The sequence below is a fragment of the Podarcis melisellensis genome (assembly GCF_964234715.1).
Source record: "Podarcis melisellensis genome assembly, chromosome: 8".
Lineage (NCBI taxonomy): Eukaryota > Metazoa > Chordata > Lepidosauria > Squamata > Lacertidae > Podarcis > Podarcis melisellensis.
In genome coordinates, this window is record NC_138540.1 from 59,943,615 (window position 1) to 59,968,309 (window position 24,695).

The 24,695-nt window shown below is 45.6% G+C and overlaps 1 protein-coding gene across 5 annotated transcripts in view; it reads left to right on the top strand.

Moving 5' to 3' along the window:
• The first annotated feature begins 641 nt into the window (after nt 1–641).
• The window catches only part of COL16A1 (collagen type XVI alpha 1 chain), a 130,459-nt gene continuing 106,405 nt past the window's right edge, over nt 642–24,695 (top strand). For all 5 annotated transcript variants that reach the window (XM_081921167.1, XM_081921168.1, XM_081921170.1 and 2 more), the window contains exons 1-4: nt 642–997; nt 7,329–7,462; nt 23,056–23,130; nt 24,243–24,360. In XM_081921167.1, coding sequence (XP_081777293.1) covers nt 7,375–7,462; nt 23,056–23,130; nt 24,243–24,360 — 281 coding nt within the window. In that variant the 5' untranslated portion in view covers nt 642–997; nt 7,329–7,374. The remainder of the gene's footprint in view (nt 998–7,328; nt 7,463–23,055; nt 23,131–24,242; nt 24,361–24,695) is intronic.

Below are 24,695 nucleotides of genomic sequence, written 5' to 3' on the forward strand. Positions count from 1 at the left end.
GGTCAGAGGCGGCAATGCTTCTGAATACCACTTGCTGGAAACCACAGCAGGTAGGCAGAAGGCTCTCGTGGTCAGATCCTGCTTGCCTTTTTTTCCTACGAGCATCAGGCTGGCCACTCTGTGAATGGGATGCTGAGCTAGATGGGCCATTGGCCAACAGGTTCTCTTATATTCTTATGGTCCCCAGAAATATTTGGGGGAAGCCATGGCTGTTTAAAGTGGCATGATACTGCTTGAAAAGTACAATGTAGATAAGGCCTCAGCCTCAGGCAGCTTCCCGTGTTCCCATGACAATGGCATCCGAACGGGTTGTCAGCTTGGCTTCCACCTGCAGCAACTCCTTGGCCCTGAACAATCTCATTAAGACGTGTCAAACATTAGGAAGGCAAAGAGAGAGAGAGAGCACTATATAGAGAGCAGAGCAGCGGATGAGGTGGCTGTGGCTTTCGTTGCCTGTAGGCCTTTGTTCCTGTCCCAGCTGGGCTTGATTAAGCTCTCTTGGCATTCCGGCACGTTTAATAGCTCTTTGCTTCCAGCGCAGGGGCCTGGCAGAGAACGAGCGTTTCGTCACAGAGGCAGCCTCAAGCGCTTAAGGCAGTTGTGGGGGGGGGGGGCGGGCCGGGGGAGAACCTTCAATTTTCCAACTCAGGAGGAAGAGTCTAAAAGAAGAGCTATCTGGGTTCTGAGCTGTCAAAAACTCTGTAAGGACCCCATCGAGCTTGCTCTGCAGCAGAGGCTGGGATCTGCTCTCCTCGTTGCCTCTGCTCCACCGATTCTCCGCTCTTTCTGTCTTGCACACCAGCCAAAAATAAAGAGGGGGGGGGGGAGAGTTGCAAACAACTGAAAAGTTGGAGAGGAGGCTTGCCAGATCTGATGGTGACGTGGGCTGCAAGCTCCCTGCTAGTTTGCTTGCTTGCTGGGGACACGATTGCTCTCCAACGCTCCTCTTCCCCCACTGCTTAGGAATATGGCCAGCTGTGTGTAGCACCTCCGACAGGTAAGAGAACTAATCCCTCCCAGTTTGATTCAGAACTCTCTCTCTCTTTCGAACATCTGTTTCCAGGGCCACGAGAACTTTTTGATTTGCTCCTGGGTGACTTTGCTTGCTGAAGCAAGGATGCTGTTTGAGGCAAAGCAGGGGGGGGGAGGGGGTGTTGGCTGGAAGGCAAGTTTTCAGGTACGGTTTTCAGGCCACCTAAGCCGCGGAAGGTGATTAGCTAAGCTGCTGCAAGTTTGCCATACCACCGTGGATCTCATGCTTTATCACCATGGTTGACTCCTGGATGAAATCCTTCCAGAACCCGGCTAGAAAGCAGCTCTCAGAGTTATCTTAAATTTGCTTAGCTTTAGGGCTCTGTGTTGTTGGGTGTGGGTCTGTATAGTGTAAGCTTAGGCAGATGCGGAGGAGCAAAGACAGAGGCTTTGTAATGCATCATGTACCTTTCCATAAACACCTCCAGATGTGCTTTATGTGCAATAAATCCTGTTTTAAGGGGGGCAATGAGAGGAATCCTTGCCTCTTAGGAGAAGCTTCTTTTCAAGCAAAAAGCATGACTGTATCCTTCTGGAAACAGGGCACCTTTAACAGGAGGTGAAGAAAAGAAGTAATTTTTGGAAGGGGATTTAGCACAAGCTTTCTGTACACACACCTGCGAGGAAATTGTAACGTGGGCTATGTGAGGCCCTCTTTTTATTATTTATCTAACTTGCAGAATTTACACAGGAGTGTGAATTCCCTCCCTCCCCCTTTCATTTGACACATCAATCAACCTGGGATCAAAGGAGGATCATAAATGCACATCTCCAGATGGTGCGTTGCAAGTTTCCCCCTCCATTTAAAACTTAATCACTTTGGAGATTCCCACCCCCTGCTTCAAGGCAGATCAGCTAAAATGAACCAGGATTATTATTATTATTATTATTATTATTATTATTATTATTATTATTATTTTGCCAGTTTGTGGAGCTGCTCACTGTAGGACGTGGCCTGGCATAGGGTGGAGGAGAATTTTGTTTGGGCCAGGTCTTTAAGCAAATTCATAGAATAATTGAATGGTGGATTGGAAGGGACCTAAAGGGTCATCTAGATGAATGCCCTGCAAATTGACCTAACCCACACCTTCCAAACATGGCTTGGGACATAGTCATCCTTCTGATTTCAGAATTCTCAGGATTTTTGTGATCTTGGCTCAGAAAGCACCAAATTGCATACAAATGCGCATATTTTAGAACAAATTACATATAGGAATACATAAATATGCATTTAAAAACTTGCTTAAATACCAGTTTCTGTAGAGATTTTATACAGAAAAACAGATTAATGAGGAAACAGAACAGGATAGACTTATTAATGAGCACTGGTCAAATTGGCACAAAGTGTAAATAGAGGGATTTGCCCCTCCTTTTGCCCCTCCTTAGTTCCTCATGCCATTCAGTGCAAACACCCCTGCAAAGATTAACTTGATGACTGCATAGGTAGAGTCAGGTCCCCCAAATTATTTAAAGCAATGTATACTATGAAGGAGCCAAGATACCTGCATAACTTCCTGTGTTTCATTTATGCAGCACATAAATGTGCATCTGAATTTGGCTCACCATGCTTGAAGTTCTCCTAAATGTGTAGGGACAGTGCAGAGCTTACCATGGACTGCTGTTTGGGAATGCTTTGCAGTGTCCTATTTCCACCCCCGTCCTTTTCAGTTTTGGAGCTAACTGTGGCTAGCGTTCTGTCTGCACTGGTGTTTTAGTTATCCAATAATTAGCCCAAACCCAAGCATGTAAAGCTGGTTCTTTTAATCACAGTTGCAAAATGTGGCTTGGCATCGGCTACGGTTCATGGAAAGACTGGTGTGGATGTCCTTCTAACATCACAGTTAGCTTTAAAACTAGAAGGGAACAGTGAGTCACTGCACAGGTAGCCAAGGTAGGAGGGATGACGACGAGTGTGCCAGCTGGTGGGGCACCCCACTTCCCTACTCACAGGGGAGCCTGGGCAGCGCTAAGTGGGAAAGTGCTGGCAGAGGTGGTGGAAGCCTCTGCCTTGGAGAGATTCCAAAAATCTTTCAACTGCTGGGGCAATTGATTTGGGCTATAACCCATGCATTTTAAAAGAGCTTTGCTGGCCTCTGCTTCTGAGTCCCATTCAAAGTGCTGGTAATTGCTTTCAAAGCCTTAAAGGGCTTAGAGCTCAGGGGGCCTGACAGAATGCTTTCTCCCGTGTTGATCTGACTGTGCCCTCTTAGGCCACTCACTATTTTCATCAAGTGCTGCCTTGGTCAGGTGTGAGGTGAAGCAGGTGGCAAACGAGGAAGGCAGCATCTATGCCTGTAGCACCCTGGCAATGGATCATTGCCTGATCTCTAGGATGCTGACTTGGCCTCCGTGTGGTTTTCCTTTTGACATCAGGCAGAGCACACTTTTGGTTTCCCAGGCCTTTTAAATTGCTGCAGTGTCTCTTCTGTGGATTGAACTCTTACTTATTGTTTTTATCTACATGCAGGTTCTGAGTTTTTTTAAAAAATTATTCTTTCTTTTTAAAAAGTGTTGCATAGTGCATATGGTAGGATACAATAACAACACAAACAGGACATGACATAACAGTGCACATCAAAGAAGTGTCAGGCATCACGCCCAGAGGGTCGCATCCAGAGATAAAGAGCAGCTTGAGAATCTGTAGGAACAATTTAATCAAGAAGGTGTCTAGGTAATAGCTCCAGCCAAAAGGGGTTTGTTTGTTTTGTTTTGTTTTTTAGTAGTTGGTGGTATTATAAGGTCTCCCTGCCTGGCTAAATGACACAAATGGGGGTTCCAACTGCCTGAAGATTAATTTATCACATTTACTTTCAGCCCTCAAAACACATTGCTGTTGGGTCAATTTTTTTCTGGCCACATTATGGTCCACCATCCTTGAATAGTGAAGCATGTTGAGTTGTTTCCATTGATGGGCAATTTCCATTCTAGCTGTCGCTAAGAGACAAATGATAAGGCATATCAAGCCATTCATTGGGGGGAAAATGATAGGAGAACCAGTCCTGGATCTAGAAACACAATCTGATTAACAGTAGTAATTACTTGGACTACTCTAGACCAAAATCCCTGCACCACTGAACACATCTACCACTTGTAGGACATTGTTCCTATCCGATTGCACCATGGTTCCTGGGACTTAGCTTCACAGTTTGAGTGTGGCCTCCCTCAGCCTTACTGACACTGGCTTCATCAGTAGTTTTAACCAAATAGCTTTACTCTCTCTCTTTTTATTTACATTTGTGTTAGGGGACTCATAAAGTGAATTTTATGTAGGGCAGTAAATAAATGCTTTCAATAAATAAATATAAATCAAATATCTCAACAGTTCACTCCTGGGCAGGCCCTTCATAAATCTCCAATTTCCCTGTGTTATTCAGAATGGCTTGTTTCCCTGGGTTAGGAATGTGTGCACAATCCCTGGGCTATTTCGCTACAGGCACTCCCAAGTCCTCGTAAAACACAATTTGCAGAAAGAGGTTAAACCTCTGTGTCTCTGGGAAGGCACAGCAAGCTTCCAGGGAGTCCAGACATTCCCCCCGGAAGTAAAGATGGAGTCCAAAGAGAGTTGTGTGACGGAATTTCACTTGGGCAAAATTTAAGCCATGGGACTGCACCCCAGGAGTGGGCCCACTGACAAGAGCCCCCTAGACCTGGTGTGGTGAGGAGGTAGGATCACTGGGGGAGGGGGGTCACAGAGAGTCCTTTCCCCAGAGTCCCTCCAAAACCTGGAGTCAACACTGTTCTCTTCAGACTAAACCTAGGAGAAATCTGAGGAGACCATTTTACAAACGGTATCCCATAAATACCATAACTGAGACTGTGGTTTGGCAAAAGGAAAAACTGAGCAGAATCTGGAGATGGAAGGGAGATGTGAGGGATTTCAAAGGAAGCCTGAAGACTTTTGATAAGACTTACAAAAGCATTCAGGGGTAAGTGTGTAAATTCCTATCTGCAATAGTTGGTCCAGCCTGAGATGGGCAGGGAAGAGTTTGGTTATAGGAAATGAGGAGGAGAAGGAGGAGGAGGAGGAGGAGGAGGAGGAGGAGGAGGAGGAGGAGGAGGAGGAGGAGGAGGAGGAAGAAGAAGAAGAAGAAGAAGAAGAAGAAGAAGAAGAAGAAGAAGAAGAAGAAGAAGAAGAAAATTGCCCCCCTCCATCCGCAGACTGGAAACTTGGCTGTGATTCCTGAAAGACATCCTCCCTGCCTTGTTGTTGTTGTTTAGTCATTTAGTTGTATCCGACTCTTCATGACCCCATGGACCAGAGCACGCCAGGCACTCCTGTCTTCCACTGCTTCCCGCAGTTTGATCAAACTCATGCTGGTAGCTTCGAGAACACTGTCCAACCATCTCGTCCTCTGTCGTCCCCTTCTCCTTGCGCCCTCCATCTTTCCCAACATCAGGGTCTTTTCCAGGGAGTCTTCTCTTCTCATGAAGTGGCCAAAGTATTGGAGCCTCAGCTTCAGGATCTGTCCTTCCAGTGAGCACTCAGGGCTGATTTCCTTCCAACCAAAGTTAAGGTAAAGGTAAAGGTACCCCTGCCCGTACGGGCCAGTCTTGACAGACTCTAGGGTTGTGCGCTCATCTCACTCTAGAGGCCGGGAGCCAGCGCTGTCCGCAGACACTTCCGGGTCATGTGGCCAGCGTGACGAAGCTGCTCTGGCAAACTGGCACCAGAGCAGCACACGGAAACACCGTTTACCTTCCTGCTATAAAGCGGTACCTATTTATCTACTTGCACTTAAGGGTGCTTTCGAACTGCTAAGTGGGCAGGAGCAGGGACTGAACGACGGGAGCTCACCCCACCGCGGGGATTAGAACCACCGACCATGCGATCGGCAAGTCCAAGGCGCTGAGGTTTTACCCACAGCGCCACCTGCGTCCCTTGAGTGCATCCAACCAAAGTTAGGTATATGGAAATTCATCAGGTTTCAGTGGGGAAGTTAATCTTAGTAGCAGTGAGATGAGCCAGCCCAGAAGGGGACAGAGCAGGGCAGCAGCAGGGTCAGGATAGTTTTTGGTTGTTGATGCCATGGCTACAAACCTTGTGCTCCCCATGTTCACCCCACCCCAGCTCAGCAAGTAGAAACATTGTTGCAAACAAGGAACCCGTGCCTCTCCAACACCATTCCTCATGTGCCACAATTAGTTACTGGAATAATAATGGAGTTTACAGCAGGTTCTTTCCTGAGCTGGCAAAATCAGTCCTCCAAAGTTCAGTCGCAGCCCTGCTAACCATCCCGACACACCCCAAAAATATTTCTATCTTGTTTTCTGGACACTGGCACACATTGCGCCCCTCTTGGAACAAATAACTCCCCTCTGCACACGCCAGTTTCTTCTTGTTTGTGAAGTTTCATCCAAGGTACAGGCCAGGAGCAAAACTGGGCCTGGGGAAAGTCAGCCAAAAATGAGTCGGGGACACTTGGTCTTCCTTTACTCGGCTCTCCCCTGTCATAATGGACCTTCTTCCAGAAGACTCATCATTCCAGAGGCTGGGGTTGTAAGCAGGGTTTCCACTGAGAGCAAATAAAAAAGAAGAAAAGAGGAGACACTAATTTGAACTACAAACAATTCTACAAAATATCCTGTCAGCTCATCCCTTAGCACCAGAAGGCTCCCATAATTGCTTCACATCAAGGAGTCCACAGAAGCTGTGCAATGCTAAACCACGATTCCCTGAAAGCAGCTTTCCAGATGTAGCAGCTAATCTGGGCTCTACTCATTACACACACACACACACACACTCCGCCACACAACCACCACAGGCTTATCGCTGCAGCCAGTGGATATTGCTGAAAATGACATTTTAATGCAAATTTGGGCAAAACAGGACTGAAATTTTGCAACCACCTTAAAGGGCTTTGAAAGGATGGGTGGCATGCCTTGAGGTTATACAGAGCAATCGTGCAACCCTAATTTAGCACCACTTAGGGTAAGAAGTAGCCAACTTGGTGCCCTCCAAATGGGACTGCTGGGAGTTGGAGTCCAAGAACATCTGGAGGGCATTTTGTTGGCTACCCTGACTTAGATCCTGACTATGTGGTACAGTCATCACTTGGAAAGTAGTGTTAAATAGCCAGGCTCTGAGTGTTGAATTCTGATGCTTATCTTAGTCTGCTTATCTTATCTCCCTTTTAGTAGCTAATATTCCCACTGGGTTGGGAAGGGGAAGAGCAGGGGTAATTAGCTGCTGAGATAGAAGGTGGGTCCTTTGTTGTTCCAATGAAATGGCAAAGACATGGTGACCCTTCTCTTTTCTCAAGGGGCCCTTGCTGACATCTGCTCCCTCTCTCTTCTAGGTGCAGCATTCCCAGCAGTGCCTGCCTGGGCTACCAAAGACCCACCATGTGGGGAACCCCTTTTTCCATCTTGTGCTTGTTTGGCATCGTCTTTGGCACCAGCAGAGGAGGGAAATTGCTTGCTCCTCAGGAAGGTAAGAGAACCATCATGGCCGACACAGATGGCCAGTTCCTTAATGGGATGTAGATGGATCACTAAGATTGTGTTGTGCGATACACATCAGAGAAATTCACAGAAATGGATCCAGGCTCCTGGTGTTTGTTGGGTTTCAGGTGTCTGCTCCCTTTGCGGAGGCAGTTTGGCTTTGTACACCCTTTCCCTTTTCACATCTTACAGTAAGTGAAGTCAGGATTCTACTGGAAATAATGTGTAACTTTTAATGAACTAAAGCTGAGCCCTACCGTTAATTAAAGTGCCAGCAAAGCAAACTGAAAAACATCCAACTGAAAGAGTTGCAGCAGTTCTCAGCATTAATTAATTCAAGTTTCAGTGTTGAATATAGGCAAATCCTTTTGGCACTAAAGAAAGGTTCCAAAACTATGACACCAATGAAAGATGGGATCCAAATCGTTTTGATGATTACTGTGGCTAATTCACGCAACACTGTGTGAGGTGGCAATGTCTTTTAGGGCTGCCTTTCCCCCTTAATTTTCTTAACATACTGTTATAGGTTGGGGTGGTGTCAGTCTGGATGATGCCCATGAGTCCCTTCCAACCTGTGATCATGTGACCATGAGGTTACAATCTACAAGAGGAAACCTGGTTAACTTTTGTTAAGGCTATGGTCTCAGCTGGCCTGTTAATTGCTGCCATTTACTAGTCCAAAGAGGTTGCCATAGAGACAAATGGGAGTAACACCCCCTCACCTCACTTAGTTGGAAAAGACATCGCCTTGTAAGGTAGCAGCAGTACAATGGCCAGAGATTTGTATGTGAGCTTTGGCTGATGCTGGAAGCTGGAGAGACTGAGGCTTGTCTTGCTCGGTGCTGGTCCCAAGAGCTTGGGGCTTCCCTGTAACCCTGATGGGGAAGCAAGATCTGTTGGGGTGTTGATGCTGAGATCCCCTCCAGCCTATGGTCAGGTTGTATATATGTGTAAATGAAACCATATATCCTAAAGACACTACAGTCTCCATTGACTTTTCATTCCAAGGAAATGAAACCCTGGGGCAAGCACAGGAACCCCTGAAATCTCTTGCTGCCTGGAGATTGTGAGCAACAATACAATGGTTTGGTGTCAAGGATGAAGGTGGCCTTGGGGCAAGAACTTGGTTATCCACCCCATTATCGCATATGGAATCAAGCCCCTGCTTCAAAGAGCTTACACTTTAAAATTCAGCACCAGGGAATCAACAGAAGAAAGAGAGGAAAGTGAGGCAGAGAAAGAATATGCAAAACATCAGGCTGCTCCCCCGATAATGTTATAGATTGATAGGTGCTAGAATTCAATTAAGGTTTGGGGATGTCAAAGCTAATTTCCTTAGAGATGATAGCCAGATTCATGTGTATTTAAGGTAGAATAATTGAATCATAGAGTTGGAAGGGATCTCAAGGGTCATATAGTCCAATTTCTGGGTGTGTATTTAAGCTGTGTGATATTCTGTTAATCCTTTAATTAGCATGTGTGAAGGCTCATTAAGTCAGACCCAGTGTGCTGGATTGTGTGTCTGACATTCTTAATCCTGTGAAATCAACATGGGTTCAAAGGCAATGGAGTCAGCCTTTGAGGTGAGAGTCTGGGGGTGTAAGCACTGCAAAAGCATCATAGAACTAGGTGTGGGAATACAGATGAGTGGGGCCTCTCTCTGTGTTACAGAATACCAGGGCTTAGGTTAGCAAGGTTAGAGCAGGTGGGATGTGACTGTTCTCAGGAAAAGGCAAGCTGCAGGGCAAGGATGCTACTGCCTTTGTAAGAGGCTGGCCCCACACAGGATGGGATGCTCAGAGCCCCCTTCATTAGGCACAGGTTGTATATATGTTCAAATAAACCATGTATCATAAAGACACCACAGACTCTGCTGTGCCCCATTATCCAAAAGGGGACACAGATCCTGGTAAGCACACCTGGTACCCCTGGAATCTTGCACCACTCAGAGACTGGGGTGGTGTGTGACAATATGTAAAATAATAAACAAAGGGGAAATGCTCCTGAGCATGTGGAAAGGGCCTCTTTGTCACCACTGGCTAACTTCAGCTTCACAGTTGCTACTGCACTTGTGCACACTGCTGACCATCCTGTAAAACTGGTGCATGTGTCAGCCTCCAGCAAGAGGAATTGCAGGGCCTTGTGTGTGTTTTCTACCGCTCGCAAGCCTGGTGCTGCCTGCCACAAACATCTGAGAGGCAATCTTGTCCCCAGGTGTTAAGGTCCTTGCAGTGACCTCTGGATCAATCCCAGGCCGAAAACACTGTGATTTCTGCACCACCTCTGCAATCGTGCGGGACTCTGGAGGGCAAAATTCAGCTGTGAAAGGCAAGATAAACCTCGGCTCATTGCTGAATTAATCTGCTGGCATCTCTGACTGACGGATAGAAGTGCTCCAAGGTGCATGTTCAGCAACAATTTGCTGTGACTGATAGCTGCCTTCATCGCTCCTGGCATTTTGCTGCAGGCGGCCTCTTGAGACTTTCGTTAGCTGTCCATGCAGCAATATGAAACGGACTCCAGCACCCCGCCTGGGTTATCATAACTGGATGTGCATATCTGTCCATTCAGTTCAGATCCTCAATTCGGCCTCCATTCCTGGGGAGCTGCTATATCTAGCCAGGGAAAGGCCAACTTTAGCATCATGGAGCGATGGGTGGTGGCGGGGGAGGAAGGCACTCTGCTTCTGTTTGGGGGCCAAAAGTGCATGTTTGCCACAAAATTGGCTTCTTTGCAGTGGGAAAATGTAGAAACCCCAAATATAGGTAAATATTAAAGAAGGGAATGATAGCTTGATGGAGAAGGGACTCCAACTCGCTAGTGTCAGAGGATAATGCTTTGCATGCAGAAGGTAAAAGATAAAGGTAAAGGGACCCCTGACCATTAGGTCCAGTTGTGGATGACTCTGGGGTTGCGCGCTCATCTCGCTCTATAGGCCAAGTGGGCCGGCGTTTGTCCGCAGACAGCTTCCGGGTCATGTGTCCAGCATGACTAAGCCGCTTCTGGCGAACCAGAGCAGCAAACAGAAACGCCGTTTACCTTCCCGCTGGAGCGGTACCTATTTATCTACTTGCAGTTTGACGTGCTTTCAAACTGCTAGGTTGGCAGGAGCAGGGACCGAACAACGGGAGCTCACCCCATCGCAGGGATTCGAACTGCCGACCTTCTGATCAGCAAGCCCTAGGCTCTGTGGTTTAAGCCACAGCACCATGCGGTACTGTGTCCAAATGCTAGGATCTCTGGGGTTGTTGGTTTTTTTTTTTTTTAAAAAGATTTGGTAGCAGGTGATGTAAAAGACCAATAATTGTAGGCACTAATGGGCAAAAAGCACAAATAATCTAGCCAGGTATTGGGAGCTTCCTATGTTTCAAAAGTGTAGATTCTTTCTCTCTCTGACATACAAGGGAAACGGTGGCAAGATTTCTACCGCACTCTGGACCCCTCCAGACCGGAGATGCCTTTTGTGAGTTTATTCTGCAACAGGTCATTGGTGGAACAAGTGTGCATTAAGTGCTCTGGAGGCTGCTCCACTATAATAGATCCAGTGAGAAATGCCCTGTATGGGAACATCTTATGCTCAACAAAAGTGTTGAGGGGTGTGTGCAAACTTGCATGTGGGGGTGCTGAACTGAGTCTTTGACCTGGGTGAAAGAAAGCCTAGATTCACCCCTGGGTGGTGGAATATCCTTCATGGGATGTTTTTAAACTCTATTATTCTATTATACTATGACCTGAGTGCAACAGCAGCACTCTCTTGCATTTTCCAGCAGTTGGTCTTCGGGGATACAGTATTTTGTCTCCAAAACCAGGGGCCTCCTACATGCATAGCACTTGCTTTGCCACTGAGCTATATAGACTTTCCCCAGAGTTGGAAGAGGGAGTGGCTCAGAGGAATGTAAGAAAGAAAAGGAAAGCAGGGAGAGATAAAGGGAGAATTGGCAGGAGGGAGAGGTACAAATGGGCAGGAGCTGGAGGGCAACTTTTACATAAAGATTGTTTAAAAAGAACAGAATCTTTGGTTGCAGGCCAGCTAAATCTCAACTGGGGGGGTGTCTGTTGTGCAAACACTGATGGGCGTGGAATTAACACACGATGCATTGCCGAAAAACTATTGTTGGATTAAAGGATGGTTCAATTACTCCCTGACAGTCTTCTGCACAAAAACTGCCTGCAAGATATCTTGAGCTGAAGGACTGCTGAGAGGATTTGACAAATCAAACATGAGTCACCTTTTCCTTCACACCTCCCCGCTCCCTCCCTCATAATTTTTAAATGTGTCTGGTACTCAGTGAGCAGATACCCCTACCTCCTTCCAGTCCACTGGTCTTATTTACAGTGCTGGTAATACACACGACACTTTGTACCATAAGTAAAACTGACAATCCTCAGTCCCCAAGGAGCATACAGTCTAAAATTCCCACTAAAATTCCAACGCTCAGTGCATAACCCTCCAAGAGTCCATATTTTCCAGGGACAGTCCCAGAATTACAAAAGCCATTGTGGCTTCTGATTTGATCCCAGAATGTCCCAATTTCCCCCGCCAGCACTGAACTCAGGGAGGAGGTCATAAGCCAGCACTTGTCCTCAGTGGCAGTAGCAGCCATGGCTGCGAGGAGGCATCCCGTTGCCTCTGCCTGCCAGCCTCCTCCCTTGGGCAGGTTGTAGCAGCACTGGAAAGTGGGAGAGGAGGTGGAGAGGCTTCAGTTGTTGGAGAGGCCCAGCCCTGCAAGGCCACTCTGGGCAGGATGAAAGGGGGAACGGAGCAGAGCGCAAGAAGTCTTGATTTTTATTTTGATTTTTTAAAAAGGTTTTATGCATCTGTGTCTAATCTTGCCCATTTCTAAAATTTATTTACAGTCATACCTCATGTTGCATCTGCTTCAGGTTACGTATTTTCAAGTTGCGTCCCTCAGCAACCTGGAAGCACCGGAACTGTTACTTCCACATTTCGCTGCTCGCGCATGCGCAGAAGTGCTAAATCATGCTTTGTGCATGCGCAGAAGCGCTAAATTGCACCGGTGCAGCGCTTCTGGATGCGAATGCTTCGAGTTGCGGACGTGCCTCCAGGATGGATTATGTCCACAACTCGAGGTTCCACTGTATTGGTGGGTGGGTGTTTTTTTGTAAATCTACCAAAGAATAAAATACAATGAAATGAAATGAAATCAGGATTAAGGGGTTTTCTCAGGATGGTGGGCATGTCTGCTGGTGTAGCGGTAGTGGCACTTGCCCTTCTTCCAATAGGAAATGCTGTGCAGCATGGGGGAGAGAAATGAGGGTCAGTGGGGGAAGGGAATGAGAAATGTCCTTATTTCCATCTGATGAATGTTGGAGGGAATGTAAGTGGAGGGCAGGGAGAACTGGTGCCCAAACATACTGGCAGAGTGGTAAGCAGGGAGACAAGCAGTAGATGGAGCCAAAGCCAATGGCAGGCAGAGCCAATTCATTGGCATGTATAGTTATGCAGCTCCTGCAGGGTCAAACGAGAAGAGGAGAGCAGCGATAGCATAGGAATAACCCCGCAAGGCCCTTTGAGACTCCAAACACAAAGCCTGCTGCAATCGGAGGCAATCTGTTCTGGTTCTTTGGGCACAGAGTGCTTCATTTATGCATCTGTCTTTGTTCAGTGGCAGATGGACTTATTCCAAGCACATCTGTGGCTCCCGCTAGCTTTGTTTCAAGTCTTGGGGTGGGGCGGGGGGTTGAGTTGCTTTCCTCTGCTGGATAAAGGAGGGGGTGGGGAATGTAACGTCTTCCATGGTGGCTCCAGACAACAGAGTTTTTTGTTTTCATTTATTACAGAATGTTTTAATCTAGTTGGCAGTCCCTCTCTCCCAGCCCGACCCCTTTCCCCAATTGAAGCTATGAATCTGGATCGCTGGTCTTTCCTGCACAATATTGTCTATTCCTGCCTGGCAGTGGCTATTATCATAATATGAAAAGAGCCCTGCTGGAGCGGACCAAAGGCCTATCTCATTCAGCATCTTGCTTTCCCAATGGCCAACCAGATGCTTAAGGGAGATCTGCAAGCCAGGCCTGAGGAGAGCAGCATGTTCTTCTTCGTTGTCCCCAGCAACAGGCATTCAGAAGCATTACTGCCTCTGGTGACGGAGGCCGGGCCTAGCCATCATAGTTAATGGCCATTGATAGCCTAAGCCTCCATGAATTTGTCTTGTAGAGCCATCCAAGTGGGTGGCCGCTGGCCATCACTACATATTGTGGCAGAATATTCCATAGTTTAACTCTGTGCTATGTGAAGAAGTCTTTCCTTTTATCTCTCCTGAATCTCCCAGCATTCAGCTTCATTGTGTGGCCTCTGGTTCTAGTACAGTGGTACCTCTGGTTGTGAACGGGATCCATTCTGGAGCCCCGTTCGCATCATGAGCAGAACGCAACCTGCGTCTGCGCGTGCGCGGGTTGTGATTCGCCGCTTCTGTGCATGCACGTGATGTCATTCTGAGCATCTGCGCATGCACGACCGGCCAAACCTGGAAGTAACCTGTTCCATTACTTCCGGGTCACCGCGGGACGCAACCTGAAAAGATGTAACCTAAACCGAGCGTAGTAAGAGGTTTGACTGTATTATGAGAGAGAGAGAGAGAGAGAGAGAGAGAGAGAGAGAGAGAGAGAGAGAGAGAGGGGAGGGAGGGAGGGAGGAAGTGGGGGGGATTTTCCCTATCCTTTCTTCACCCCATGTATATGCACCTTTTAGTCTCCTTTTAGTCAGTCTTTCTTCTTAAAAAAGACCCAAATATTGTAGCCGTTCCTCGGAGGGAAGTTGTTTGAACTCCTTGTTTTGATCATGAACATACAAAAAGCCTGCTGGATCAGGCTAGTGGCCCATCTTGCCCAGGATCCTGTTCTCACAGTGGCCAACCGGATGCCAGTGGGAAACCCACAAGCAGGATTTGAGCCCCTCCTGTGGCTTCCAGTAACTGTTATTGAGAAAGGTTGCTGCCTCCAGCTGTGGAGGCAGAGCAGAGCCATCAGGGCTAGCCTTCTCCTCCTCCATGAATTTGCCCAGTCCTCTTTTAAAGCCATTCCAGTAGCCATCACTGCCTCCTGTGGGGGCAAGTTCCATATTTTAACTATGTGCTGCCCATTTTTTGGTCCTTTCCCAATCTCCTTTTTGAGGTGAGGTGATCAGAACTGTACACAGGATCCCAAGTGTGGCCTTGATGTAAATTTGCACCTTGGCATTCATTTCCAGCATTCCAGGCTGAGAAAGGTCTTTCCCCAGCGCTGCTACGTGAGATCCTTGTAACTGGAGTTGCTGGCAGCTGAACCTGGGCTCCATTTCTGCTCTGCTGAGGCCCTTATTTATTCTGTCTCTTCCATTGCCTCTCTTGCACTGAAGGCTGCGCCCCTTTTAAAGATTTGCTTCACTCTGCCAAGTGCCTGAGGTGACATTTCCGGGCTTAGGTTCAGCGGTGGCTATAGAAACCATTTCCAACCAAATGGGACCTTATAAATGGATGTTCTGTGTCACAAATAGGACAAAGCCTGGAGATACATCTGCAGTTGCTTATTGGTTCTATTTTTGGAGCTGAAGATACTTTGCTGCCAGATCCAGACATTTTGCTTCCTGGGGTGGAGCAGCAAATTGTGCCCCCACCCCCATCAAGGTAGTCGACTCCAGAGTCAGATAATGCCAGTCATGTGTGCCTCCTCCCACCCCAGCTGTCAAAACACAATAATAGCAACACACTAAGTTACCAAACATTGGCTGCCCTTTCACCTCAGACCAGTTGCCTAATGACAGGGCCGACTCTATTCCTGTATTTCAGGCCCAAATAGAATACAATAGAGCAGGATATGGTTCATGAGCAAGCAGAATGACCTAAGAGAACCCCATGGATAGAACTGTTGCCCTGTATCATAGCTTCCTGCCTGGATGGGCTCATTCCTGCTCTATCTATTTGTCCAATGCTCACATACTCTGGTAGTGAGCATAATATATTGAGGCAATTAAGTTCTTCAGGTTAACGCTGTGCTGCTTCAAAAATACTGCCTGTCTCTGGCAGGGGCAGAATTTGGGTCCCCCACTGGCTAGCAATGCAGCCTCTCCCTTACCTGCTTGCACTGATGATGTCCAGAGTTCATCCGCGTTCCCTCCAACTTTCACATGCTCTCCTTTCATTCGTCTGTGATGCATTAAACAGAAACATTCCGTCTTCCTGACTTATGAGCTTGTTTTTCCCAGTTATTGGCTAAGCACATGGTAAATAGCAGACTCCTCTCGTACGCTCACTGCCCCGATGTTCTTGATCGTTTTCCTCTTCTCCTGTTTTGAGTTATCATGGCAGCTGCCACCATTGGCAAAAAAAGAAGGGCTCAGTGCCTATAGATTATGTGGGGGTGTAACTCTGGAGAGCAGGAAAGAAAATGCCCCTTGAAATTTAAAGAGGGAGTTAAGATCTCCCTTGCAAAAGGCAAGCTTTGGGGAAATTGTGGGTAGGTGGGTATTCTTGATTTCATTCTGCCTTACTATGGTTTTATGATGGCATTTATATTGTTTGTTTATTTTAAGAAAATGTACCCTGATTGGAGAATCTGGTTGAAGCTATCAATTGCCTGAATCAAATAAGTCAACATAATGCCATGATGTGAAGCCACAATTTGTTCTTGGCTTATAAAGTGTGGCTTGTTCTAACTATGGTTTAGCATTATGTACAAACTCAACAGCCTGGCTTATCCATGGTTTGTTTGTCCCTGACCCACCCCACCTGCTCACTAAGCCACAGAAGCAATAGCAGGTGGGCGAAAAACAAGCTTTGGATATTCCAACTGTGGCTCATTTTGTCTTCTGTCAGATGACTCATGTTTTGTTGAACAAACTATGGCTAAAACAAACACTGGGCTTTGTTGAATGCCTGACAATACCACTTTTGGCATCAGAGGGTCCCTGTAAATATCACAGAACATGTTATCTACACTGCATAACAGTTGTTTGGCTCCTCCATGGACAGTGAAAAATTCAAAGCAGTCATTTTGGAAAAAAGCATCATGGAGAACTATCCACCTGCAATGGCCAGAAGATTTTGCCTGTTGCTGTTTCAAGTTAGTATGCAAATTTGACCCTTCCACCCCTCACCAGCTGTGGCCAGATGTAGCTCCCCTTCCCGACTCTTCTTTCAAGCCTCGTTCATATTATTGAAACTCTGTTGACTTCCTTGGAAATTCCTCAGACGTTGCATCAGAACATGAATAACTTCTTTGAATCTCACTTCTGACAAAATCTGGAGACAACTTGTAGATGTGGGGAATCCCGCCACCAAACACTCCATCTTGAGACAGTTTAAAAGTTTAAAAGTTTTTATTCACTCTTTCTGTCACATTGCTTTGTATTGATTTGAACCTTTTCTCCCTTGCCTTCTGCCTGGAGGTGTTTGGGTGGCAGCTAACAGCTTCCCTCTCAAAGTCACTGTGGATTTTTGCTGAAGGCCAAATGGTTGTGATGATGGCTCTTTATCTAGAACGTTCCGCGCTCTCCTTTTGCTGCACAGAAAGTGCCCCAAATGATCTCCCGAGGGCATCCTATGGCCCACGCTAGCACATTGAATTCCCCTTCCCGTTGTTGTTGTTTAAATGGTCCTAGCAGGAAGATGTTAAGCAGATGTTGTAGCCTGGACCTCAGAAGGGCCCTCAGGAGCAGTTTTTCGGGAGCTGTGATGTCTCTTTATAGACACACGCTGCAGTGAACCGTGGCCACAGCTGCACACTGGCTGTGATGATGCAGCTCAAGCCAACACTCCAGGGAATGCCGCAGTTCCGAGATCATTCATCAGGGAGGAGTCAGTTTCTGACTTTGCAGCTCTCTGGTATGACACCAAAGAACATTAAAGAGAGCTCATCCTAATTCCAGCATCCTAACCCTAATTCCAAGAAAAGTCAACCAGATGAATTGAAAGAGGGGTGAATCTGTCAAATTTCAGTTTCTCTCTGTTTCTAATTTTTCCAGTCCTTTAGTCAGTTTGCCACATTTCTGCACCACTAGGATTCATCAGCTTTTTAGTGTGCATTGTTCCTAGTTTTTACATACTTCTATGCTCTAATAGACACATGGAGGGGGCTTGCAGAACTGCATTGCAAAATGGGTGTGGTGCAGATTTGTGGTTTACACATTGCTTTGAGAAATGTGAATTGGGTAGATTCACATTAAAATAGGGAGTGAACCAACTTTCTTCCCCATCCCCATCTCAGCAGTACCCTCCTCAATCAGAGGCAGCAGTACCCTCCTCTTGTTTTCATTGGTGTAATGCCTTCAAAGGTACACTGCCTCTGATTGAGGAAGTTTCGTTTATATAACCTGGCTAACCATGAGCTTGCCTAATTGTGAGCTTCCCTTTTAAAACAATGCCAGTGTCCACGGACACATCCTGTGGCAGTGAGTTCCATAAGCCAGCTGGGCTTTGTGTAGAAGTCCTGTGTTCTTCCTTATTTTATTATTAAATGTATTTATATCCTGTCTTCCTCCAAAATCAGGATTCAAGGCAGCTTACAACATTTTAAAAACATCATCATAAAGTACAAAGTGATAATGACAGACTAGTTAATGACAATAGTTAAAATATATTAGAACACATTTAATAAGATATTAACAGACTTAAGAGATAGAGGAGACTTTTCTCTCCCAGATTTGAAATTGTATTTTGAAGCAGCATGTCTTGTTTGGATACGGGATTGGATAAAATTGGAAAAAGAAGAAGAGTTAGAACTAGAAGGACACAACAATAGATTTGGCTGGCACTCATATTTATGGTATGGGAAAGGGAAAAAACATAAAGGCTTTTCAAACCATATAATAAGAAAGTCATTAATAAGAGTGTGGGAAAAATATAAAGATCTGTTAGAGCAGAAAACACCATGGTGGCTGTCACCCACTGAAGCATTTTCATTTAAGTCGACCAAAAAAGTAAGTTGACATATAAAGAGTTGTTAACAGAAGAAGAAAGTAAACTCAAGCAAAAAGAGTATGATGAGCTGAAAGGCTATCTACAAAGTTGGTTACACCATAGGCAATTAATTGAAATTTTTAAGAAAGACAATCTCCAGTTATACAGTCTCCAGATTTAGTTATACAATCTCCAGATTTCAAAAAGAAATAGTGGAAGAGAATGTTAAATTGTTTAAAAAAGCATATAGTATTTTATTAGAGTGGGAAACCAAAGATTAAAAAAACCTTTCAGAAACACAGATATTTCTGCCAAGGGAAGAAGAGGTAAGAGTAATGCAGAAAGTACCACATCAATTTGAGGGTAAGACCTCCTGCCCTCCTGGGGCAGGTGCCAACTGACTGGCCTGGCAGAGATCATGGAAAAAGGAGTAGTGGAGAATTGGGTGGAATTAATCCTCTTCTTTGTATTTGATTACAGTGGTACCTTGGTTTACGAACTTAATCTGTTCCAGAAGTCCGTTCTTAAACCAAAGTGTTCTTAAGCCAAGGCGTGCTTTCCCATAGCAGCGGGGGACTCAATTTACAAATGGAACACACTCAACAGGAAGCGGAACATATTCTTATTCCAAGGCAAAGTTCACAAGCCAAAACACCTACTTCTGGGTTTGCAGCATTCTTAATCCAAGTTGTTCATAAACTAAGCTGTTCTTAAACCAAGATATCACTGTGTGTATTTATTTTCCCCAATGAATATTTAACCACTTTTTTTCGACCACATATATTGTTAAGGACAATGTAATGTACCATGGATGGATTCAATGTCATATTAAACATTTTCTTTGTGACTTATTGTTAACATGATCTTATTTTATATTGCTAAAGCTGGTTAAGTCTGAGATGTACTATGTTTCAATCTTGTAAAAAAAATTGTGTAAGATACATTAAACTTAAAAAAAAAAGACAGGAAGGAAGGAAGGAAGAAAAAAGAGGCTAAATTGTCCATCATCCAAGCAGATCCCAAAGTGATGTTGAATAAGAACAACAATAATATGCAATAAAAGCATAACATAATCCATCATGAAACAATAAAAGCTAAAAGACAACTGCTGAAGAACAAAAAGGAGGACCAAAGATGAATGTAGCTTCTTTAAAATGCCTGGACAAATAATGTCTTAACATGGCGCTGAGAGGACTGTGAGATCAATACCAGGCGAATCCCTCTAGGGAGAGTATTCCAAAACTGGAGCAGTTTAGGGCTTTAAAGGTAAGCCCTTGAATTGGGCTCAGGAGCAGATAAACAGCTGGTGAACTTATTGAAGAATTGATGTAAATGGCTTCACTTTCCTACACCAGGCAAAGTACTTTCAGCCAGATTATGAAACGTTGGGGTCACCTTCAAGGGCAGCCCTATTGTGTAACACATTTACAGTAGCCTAACTTAGAGGATTCCAGAGCATGGATCGCTGGTGTTAAGCTATCCAGTAAGTGAACTACAATGACAGATGCTAAATGTTAAATGCTAATTTGGCATTCTGGGCGCCCCCTAGCAACTTCCTCACTCTCTTAAAGGTAAAGGTACCCCTGACCTTTAGGATGACTCTGGGGTTGCATTCTCATCTTGCTCTATAGGCTGAGGGAGCCAGTGTTTGTCCACAGACAGCTTTTCTTTTGGGTCATGTGGCCAGCATGACTAAGCCACTTCTGGCAAACCAGAGCAGTGCACGGAAATGCCGTTTACCTTCCCACCGGAGCGGTATCTATTTATCTACTTGCACTTGATGTGCTTTTGAACTGCTAGGTGGGCAGGAGCTGGGACAGAGCAACAGGAGCTCACCCTGTTGTGGGGATTCGAACTGCCGACCTTCTGATCAGCAAGCCCTAGGCTCTGTGGTTTAGACCACAGCGCCACCTGCGTCCCTCTTACTTCACACTTAATTTTTCTCTTCTTAGAAAGAAAGCTGGAGTAACCCATTTTCACTTGGGTTGGGGCACTCCCCATTAGTGGGATATCCCTATTTTCCAGTTAGAGACCATCAATGTGTCATAGATAACTTGTAGGACTTTGCTCACTGAGACCAAGTTCATTCTCCATTGAGCCATGAAATGTACTGGGCAGCCTCAGGAAATGTCTGGCTCTCAGCCTAACCTACCTCATTGGGTCATTGTGAGAGTGAAATGACATGACTCCTTGTGAGGCGCTTTGAGCTCCTTGGCCAAAGGGTGGAATTCATAGGCGATGAAGAAATGCTTTGCCTCTCGGCAAGGATGACGCGGAAGGTTTGGGAAAAATGTGCACATCTTTTACTTATCTGTCTCAGAATATCCACAAGAGAGATGCATCATCCCGGGTGTCATCTAATGTGGAAACTGGATAGGGATCAACCCTCGTTTTGCCAGAGGCACCTTGAAGGAGCTGAAAGATATCTGTGCACATGCAGCGTGGAGCTTCCAGCCATGGCTTACTCTGGTGGCTGTTTTAGATCTCAGCAACATTGCAACGCATTGATAAAATCTAGAGTATTTTTTTTATGTAGTGCAAATAACTAGATAATCTTTGGGGACAGAGAAAGCTTCACAACAGTAGCAGAAATAGTTAGGAGGGAAAGGGGTACTGGGTGGAGCATGGCACCACCTACATTTTATACACATTAATTCCTGTTCATGGAGAGATGAAAATGAGGGGTTATTGTCACCAGTGCTTTTTTTCTGGGGGGACGCAGGGGTACACCTACCCCTAAACATTTTGTGAATCTTTGTACTTTTGTCCATGTACTGTATTTATTTTTCCTGATTTGAACTATAAAATGGTGATTTTCTTGAGTCAAATTGAGAGTACCCCTAAACATTTTTTAGGGAAAAAGCACTGATCGTCACCCTCCTTTTTTAAAAAAACAACAACAATCCAAACTCAGTTTACTAATTGTATGAGATTTAGGCCTGTTTACCTGAATATAATGGGACGCGGGTGGCGCTGTGGGTTAAACCACAGAGCCTAGGGCTTGCTGATCAGAAGGTTGGTGGTTTGAATCCCCGTGATGGGGTGAGTTCCCATTGCTTGGTCCCTGCTCCTGCCAACCTAGCAGTTCAAAAGCACATCAACGTGCAAGTAGATAAATAGGTACCACTCTGGCAGGAAGATAAATAGCGTTTCCGTGTGCTGCTCTGGTTCGCCAGAAGCGGCTTAGTCATGCTGGCCACATGACCTGGAAGCTGTACGCCGGCTCCCTTAGCGAGATGAACGCCACAACCCCAGACTTGTCCACAACTGGACCTAATGGTCAGGGGTCCCTTTACCTTTACCTGAATATAAGCCCAACTGATTCCAGTGGGACTTCTGAGTAGAAAAGGGATTTTCTATTAAGATTGCACCCTTCATTAATCAACAGAAAGAGCCCCTTGTTTTGCAAGAGAAAAGGGTTGTTTCCAATTAAGTTTTACTCAGAGTAGACCCATTGAACTTAATGGGCGTATTTATTTCAACAGGTTAACTCTGAATAGGACGAGCATTGGCCACAACCTATGCTTGCACAAGGCTTGTTCAGGACATTTTGTCGTGTGGGTCAGAGGGCAAGACAGTGCCTCCTCACCCCATTCCAAGTTTTGAAGCCAGGAAGACTGGTACCTGAATATTACTTCACTATGGGTAGCATCCTGCACCACACCTGAAGAGAGCAGGCTAGTTTAGGAGATGCGGGGCAGACAATAGTCACACTGTCCTGTTCTACAACACCTCCCAGTGCTCTAACACCTCCCCTGTTCTCTAACACCTTCCCACTTACCCAGAAGCTGCCACCTGAGGCAGCTGCCTCCTGCCTAATGGTAGGACTGGCCCAGAGGTCTGCATCTTGATTCTGTTCCTCATCTGCACAATCTGTGTGCCTTGATTTTTGTCTGTTCAAGGCTCTAGTGCAATCAAGGCTACCATGCAATGTGAATGGTGGGCTTACCTGCTCATCCTCACAGCCACTTTGTTGTGATGGCGTCTGGCACGCGTCTGCTTAATTTCTGTGGGGATATGTTGTACCCAAGCCAGCTTTCAGCCACAGGCTTGCTGCCGGTTGGGTGGGACTGCTATGAAGAGAAAACAAGGTTTCTGGTAAATGCATATCAAAGGGCTGAGTCATTTGCTTTATACTACACTATTATTCATTGCCTTTGTTTCCGAAATAAAGTGCAACACTGGAGTAGAAGGATCTCACATGGGGTCTTGGCAAGGCAGAACTTAGCGTCATAGCCAATATGGAGATTTCTCAACAGTTCCAAAGATCATAGCAACACCCCCTAATTCTGTTTGTAATTGTTACTCAGATGCACTTCCCTTTGTAAAACAAAAGAACAGACTAACAAGTTGCAGCTTACTTTTTAATGGCAGGTTATATGGGCAGCTTTCAAATGTATTACAGAGGTACCGTGGTTTATGAACTTAATCCATTCCGGAAGTCCATTCTTAAACCAAAGCATTCTTAAACCAAGGTGTGCTTTCCCATAGCAGCGGGGGATTCAATTTACAAATGGAACACACTCAACAGGAAGTGAAACATGTTCTTATTCCAAGGCAAAGTTCACAAACCAAAACACCTACTTCCGGGTTTGCAGCGTTCTTAATCCACGTTGTTCATAAATGAAGCTGTTCTTAAACCAAGGTGCCACTGTACTCAATCCATGTTCAATGCACTGTCTTGCAGGCGAGAAATGTCCACAAATGCAAAAGGAAGGTCTCCGGCTGGACCAGACTAGTGACCAATATGTAAACATAACTGGTAAGTTTGTTTTGTCTCTCCCAAAAAAATTATTCTCCTCATTGGCCTCTGGCCACAACCTCTTTCCTCCCTAGGAATTTGCAAGGGGGCAGAGATAAATCTATCTAATCAGGACCCATGGATCTGAGACCCAGCAGAATCAGGCAGGAAGATCCACTTAGCTGGGGGGCAGCAAAGAGAAAACAAAACAACCACAAAGTCGTGCAGCCCAAGGAGTGTCCATAAAGCTGCCTGAGGATCTCTTGCAGTGTCACAGGCAGGACTGGCAAGCGTTCTGGTCTTGAAGCTGGGAAGAAAGATGGGCAGTGTGGAGAGTAACCCACAATGACCTAGCATTTCATAGAATCATGGAATCATAGAATTGTAGAGTTGGAAAGGACCCTGAGAGTCATCTAGCCCAACCCTCTGCAATGCGGGAATCACAGTTAAACATTCCCTGACAGATGGCCATCCAACCTCTGTTTAAAAACCTCCCATGAAGGAGAGTCCACCACCTTCTGAGGGAGTCTTAGCCTCCAGAATTTGTTGGAGCAAAAGTGCCCATTGTTATTTTTCAATCCCTTTCCTATTTAAATAAGTGAAGTTCTCCATCCCAAGAGGCATCAGCATTTGATCTGCAATTGTTTTTACACATGCAAATGCTTTGACATTGCTTTTACAGCAGTGTAAAATGTAATATATGTTTGTTTATGGTAATCTGAAAATTGCTTTGAGATCCTTCACAGGAAGTGATTCATAAATGAAAACTAATGAAATGAAAACTAATTGATTAGTATCAAGCTCAACAGGGTTTATATAATATGCATGTGAACAAGTTAAATGTGACAGGACAAGCCCTAAGCAAAGAATATTTTAAAATGTGGCATTCCAAACATAGAACTTTCAATCAACCAGGGAATACATTTTTTTAAATGAACAGACAAAAAAAAAAAGGATAAACTGTGTGTTTTTTGTAATGCCACACAGAGCCTTTCACTTTCTACTTTCTCTCACATTTTCGGAGTTTAACCTGCCCCAGCAACTTGTCTGTAAAGGGAGAATGGGAACTTGGGCGTCGGTATGGGAGGCTGGACTCTCAAGCTATGCTCCTTTCTCTTCTGTGTCTTTGGCAGGATTTAATCTAATTAAAAGGTTTGCTCTGCTGAAGACCTCAGCCATTAAGAAGATCCGCAACCCCAAAGGCCCAATGATCCTGCGACTGGGCAGCACCCCTCTGGTCCGACCTACGGAGTGAGTATGCCTGCTCTCGATTCCAAAATCTAGTACGTGGCTGCATGTGCCTCAAGTCATCAGTGCAGTCATTCAAGTTATTAAGCCAAGTGGGTCTTATTTATTCCCATTTAGGAACTGAGTATTCACTATTGCAGAGATAACAACAGAGCTTATTGTAAGACCCTGCTGGATCTCTGCAGACCTGCTGGATCCCTGCTGGTTCTCACAGTGGCCAACCAGATGCCCATGGGAAGCTCACAAGCAGTACCAGAATGCAACAGCACTCTTCTCATGTGTGAATCCCAGCAACTGGTATACAGAGGTGTACAGCCTCCGGCAATTGCGCAACAACC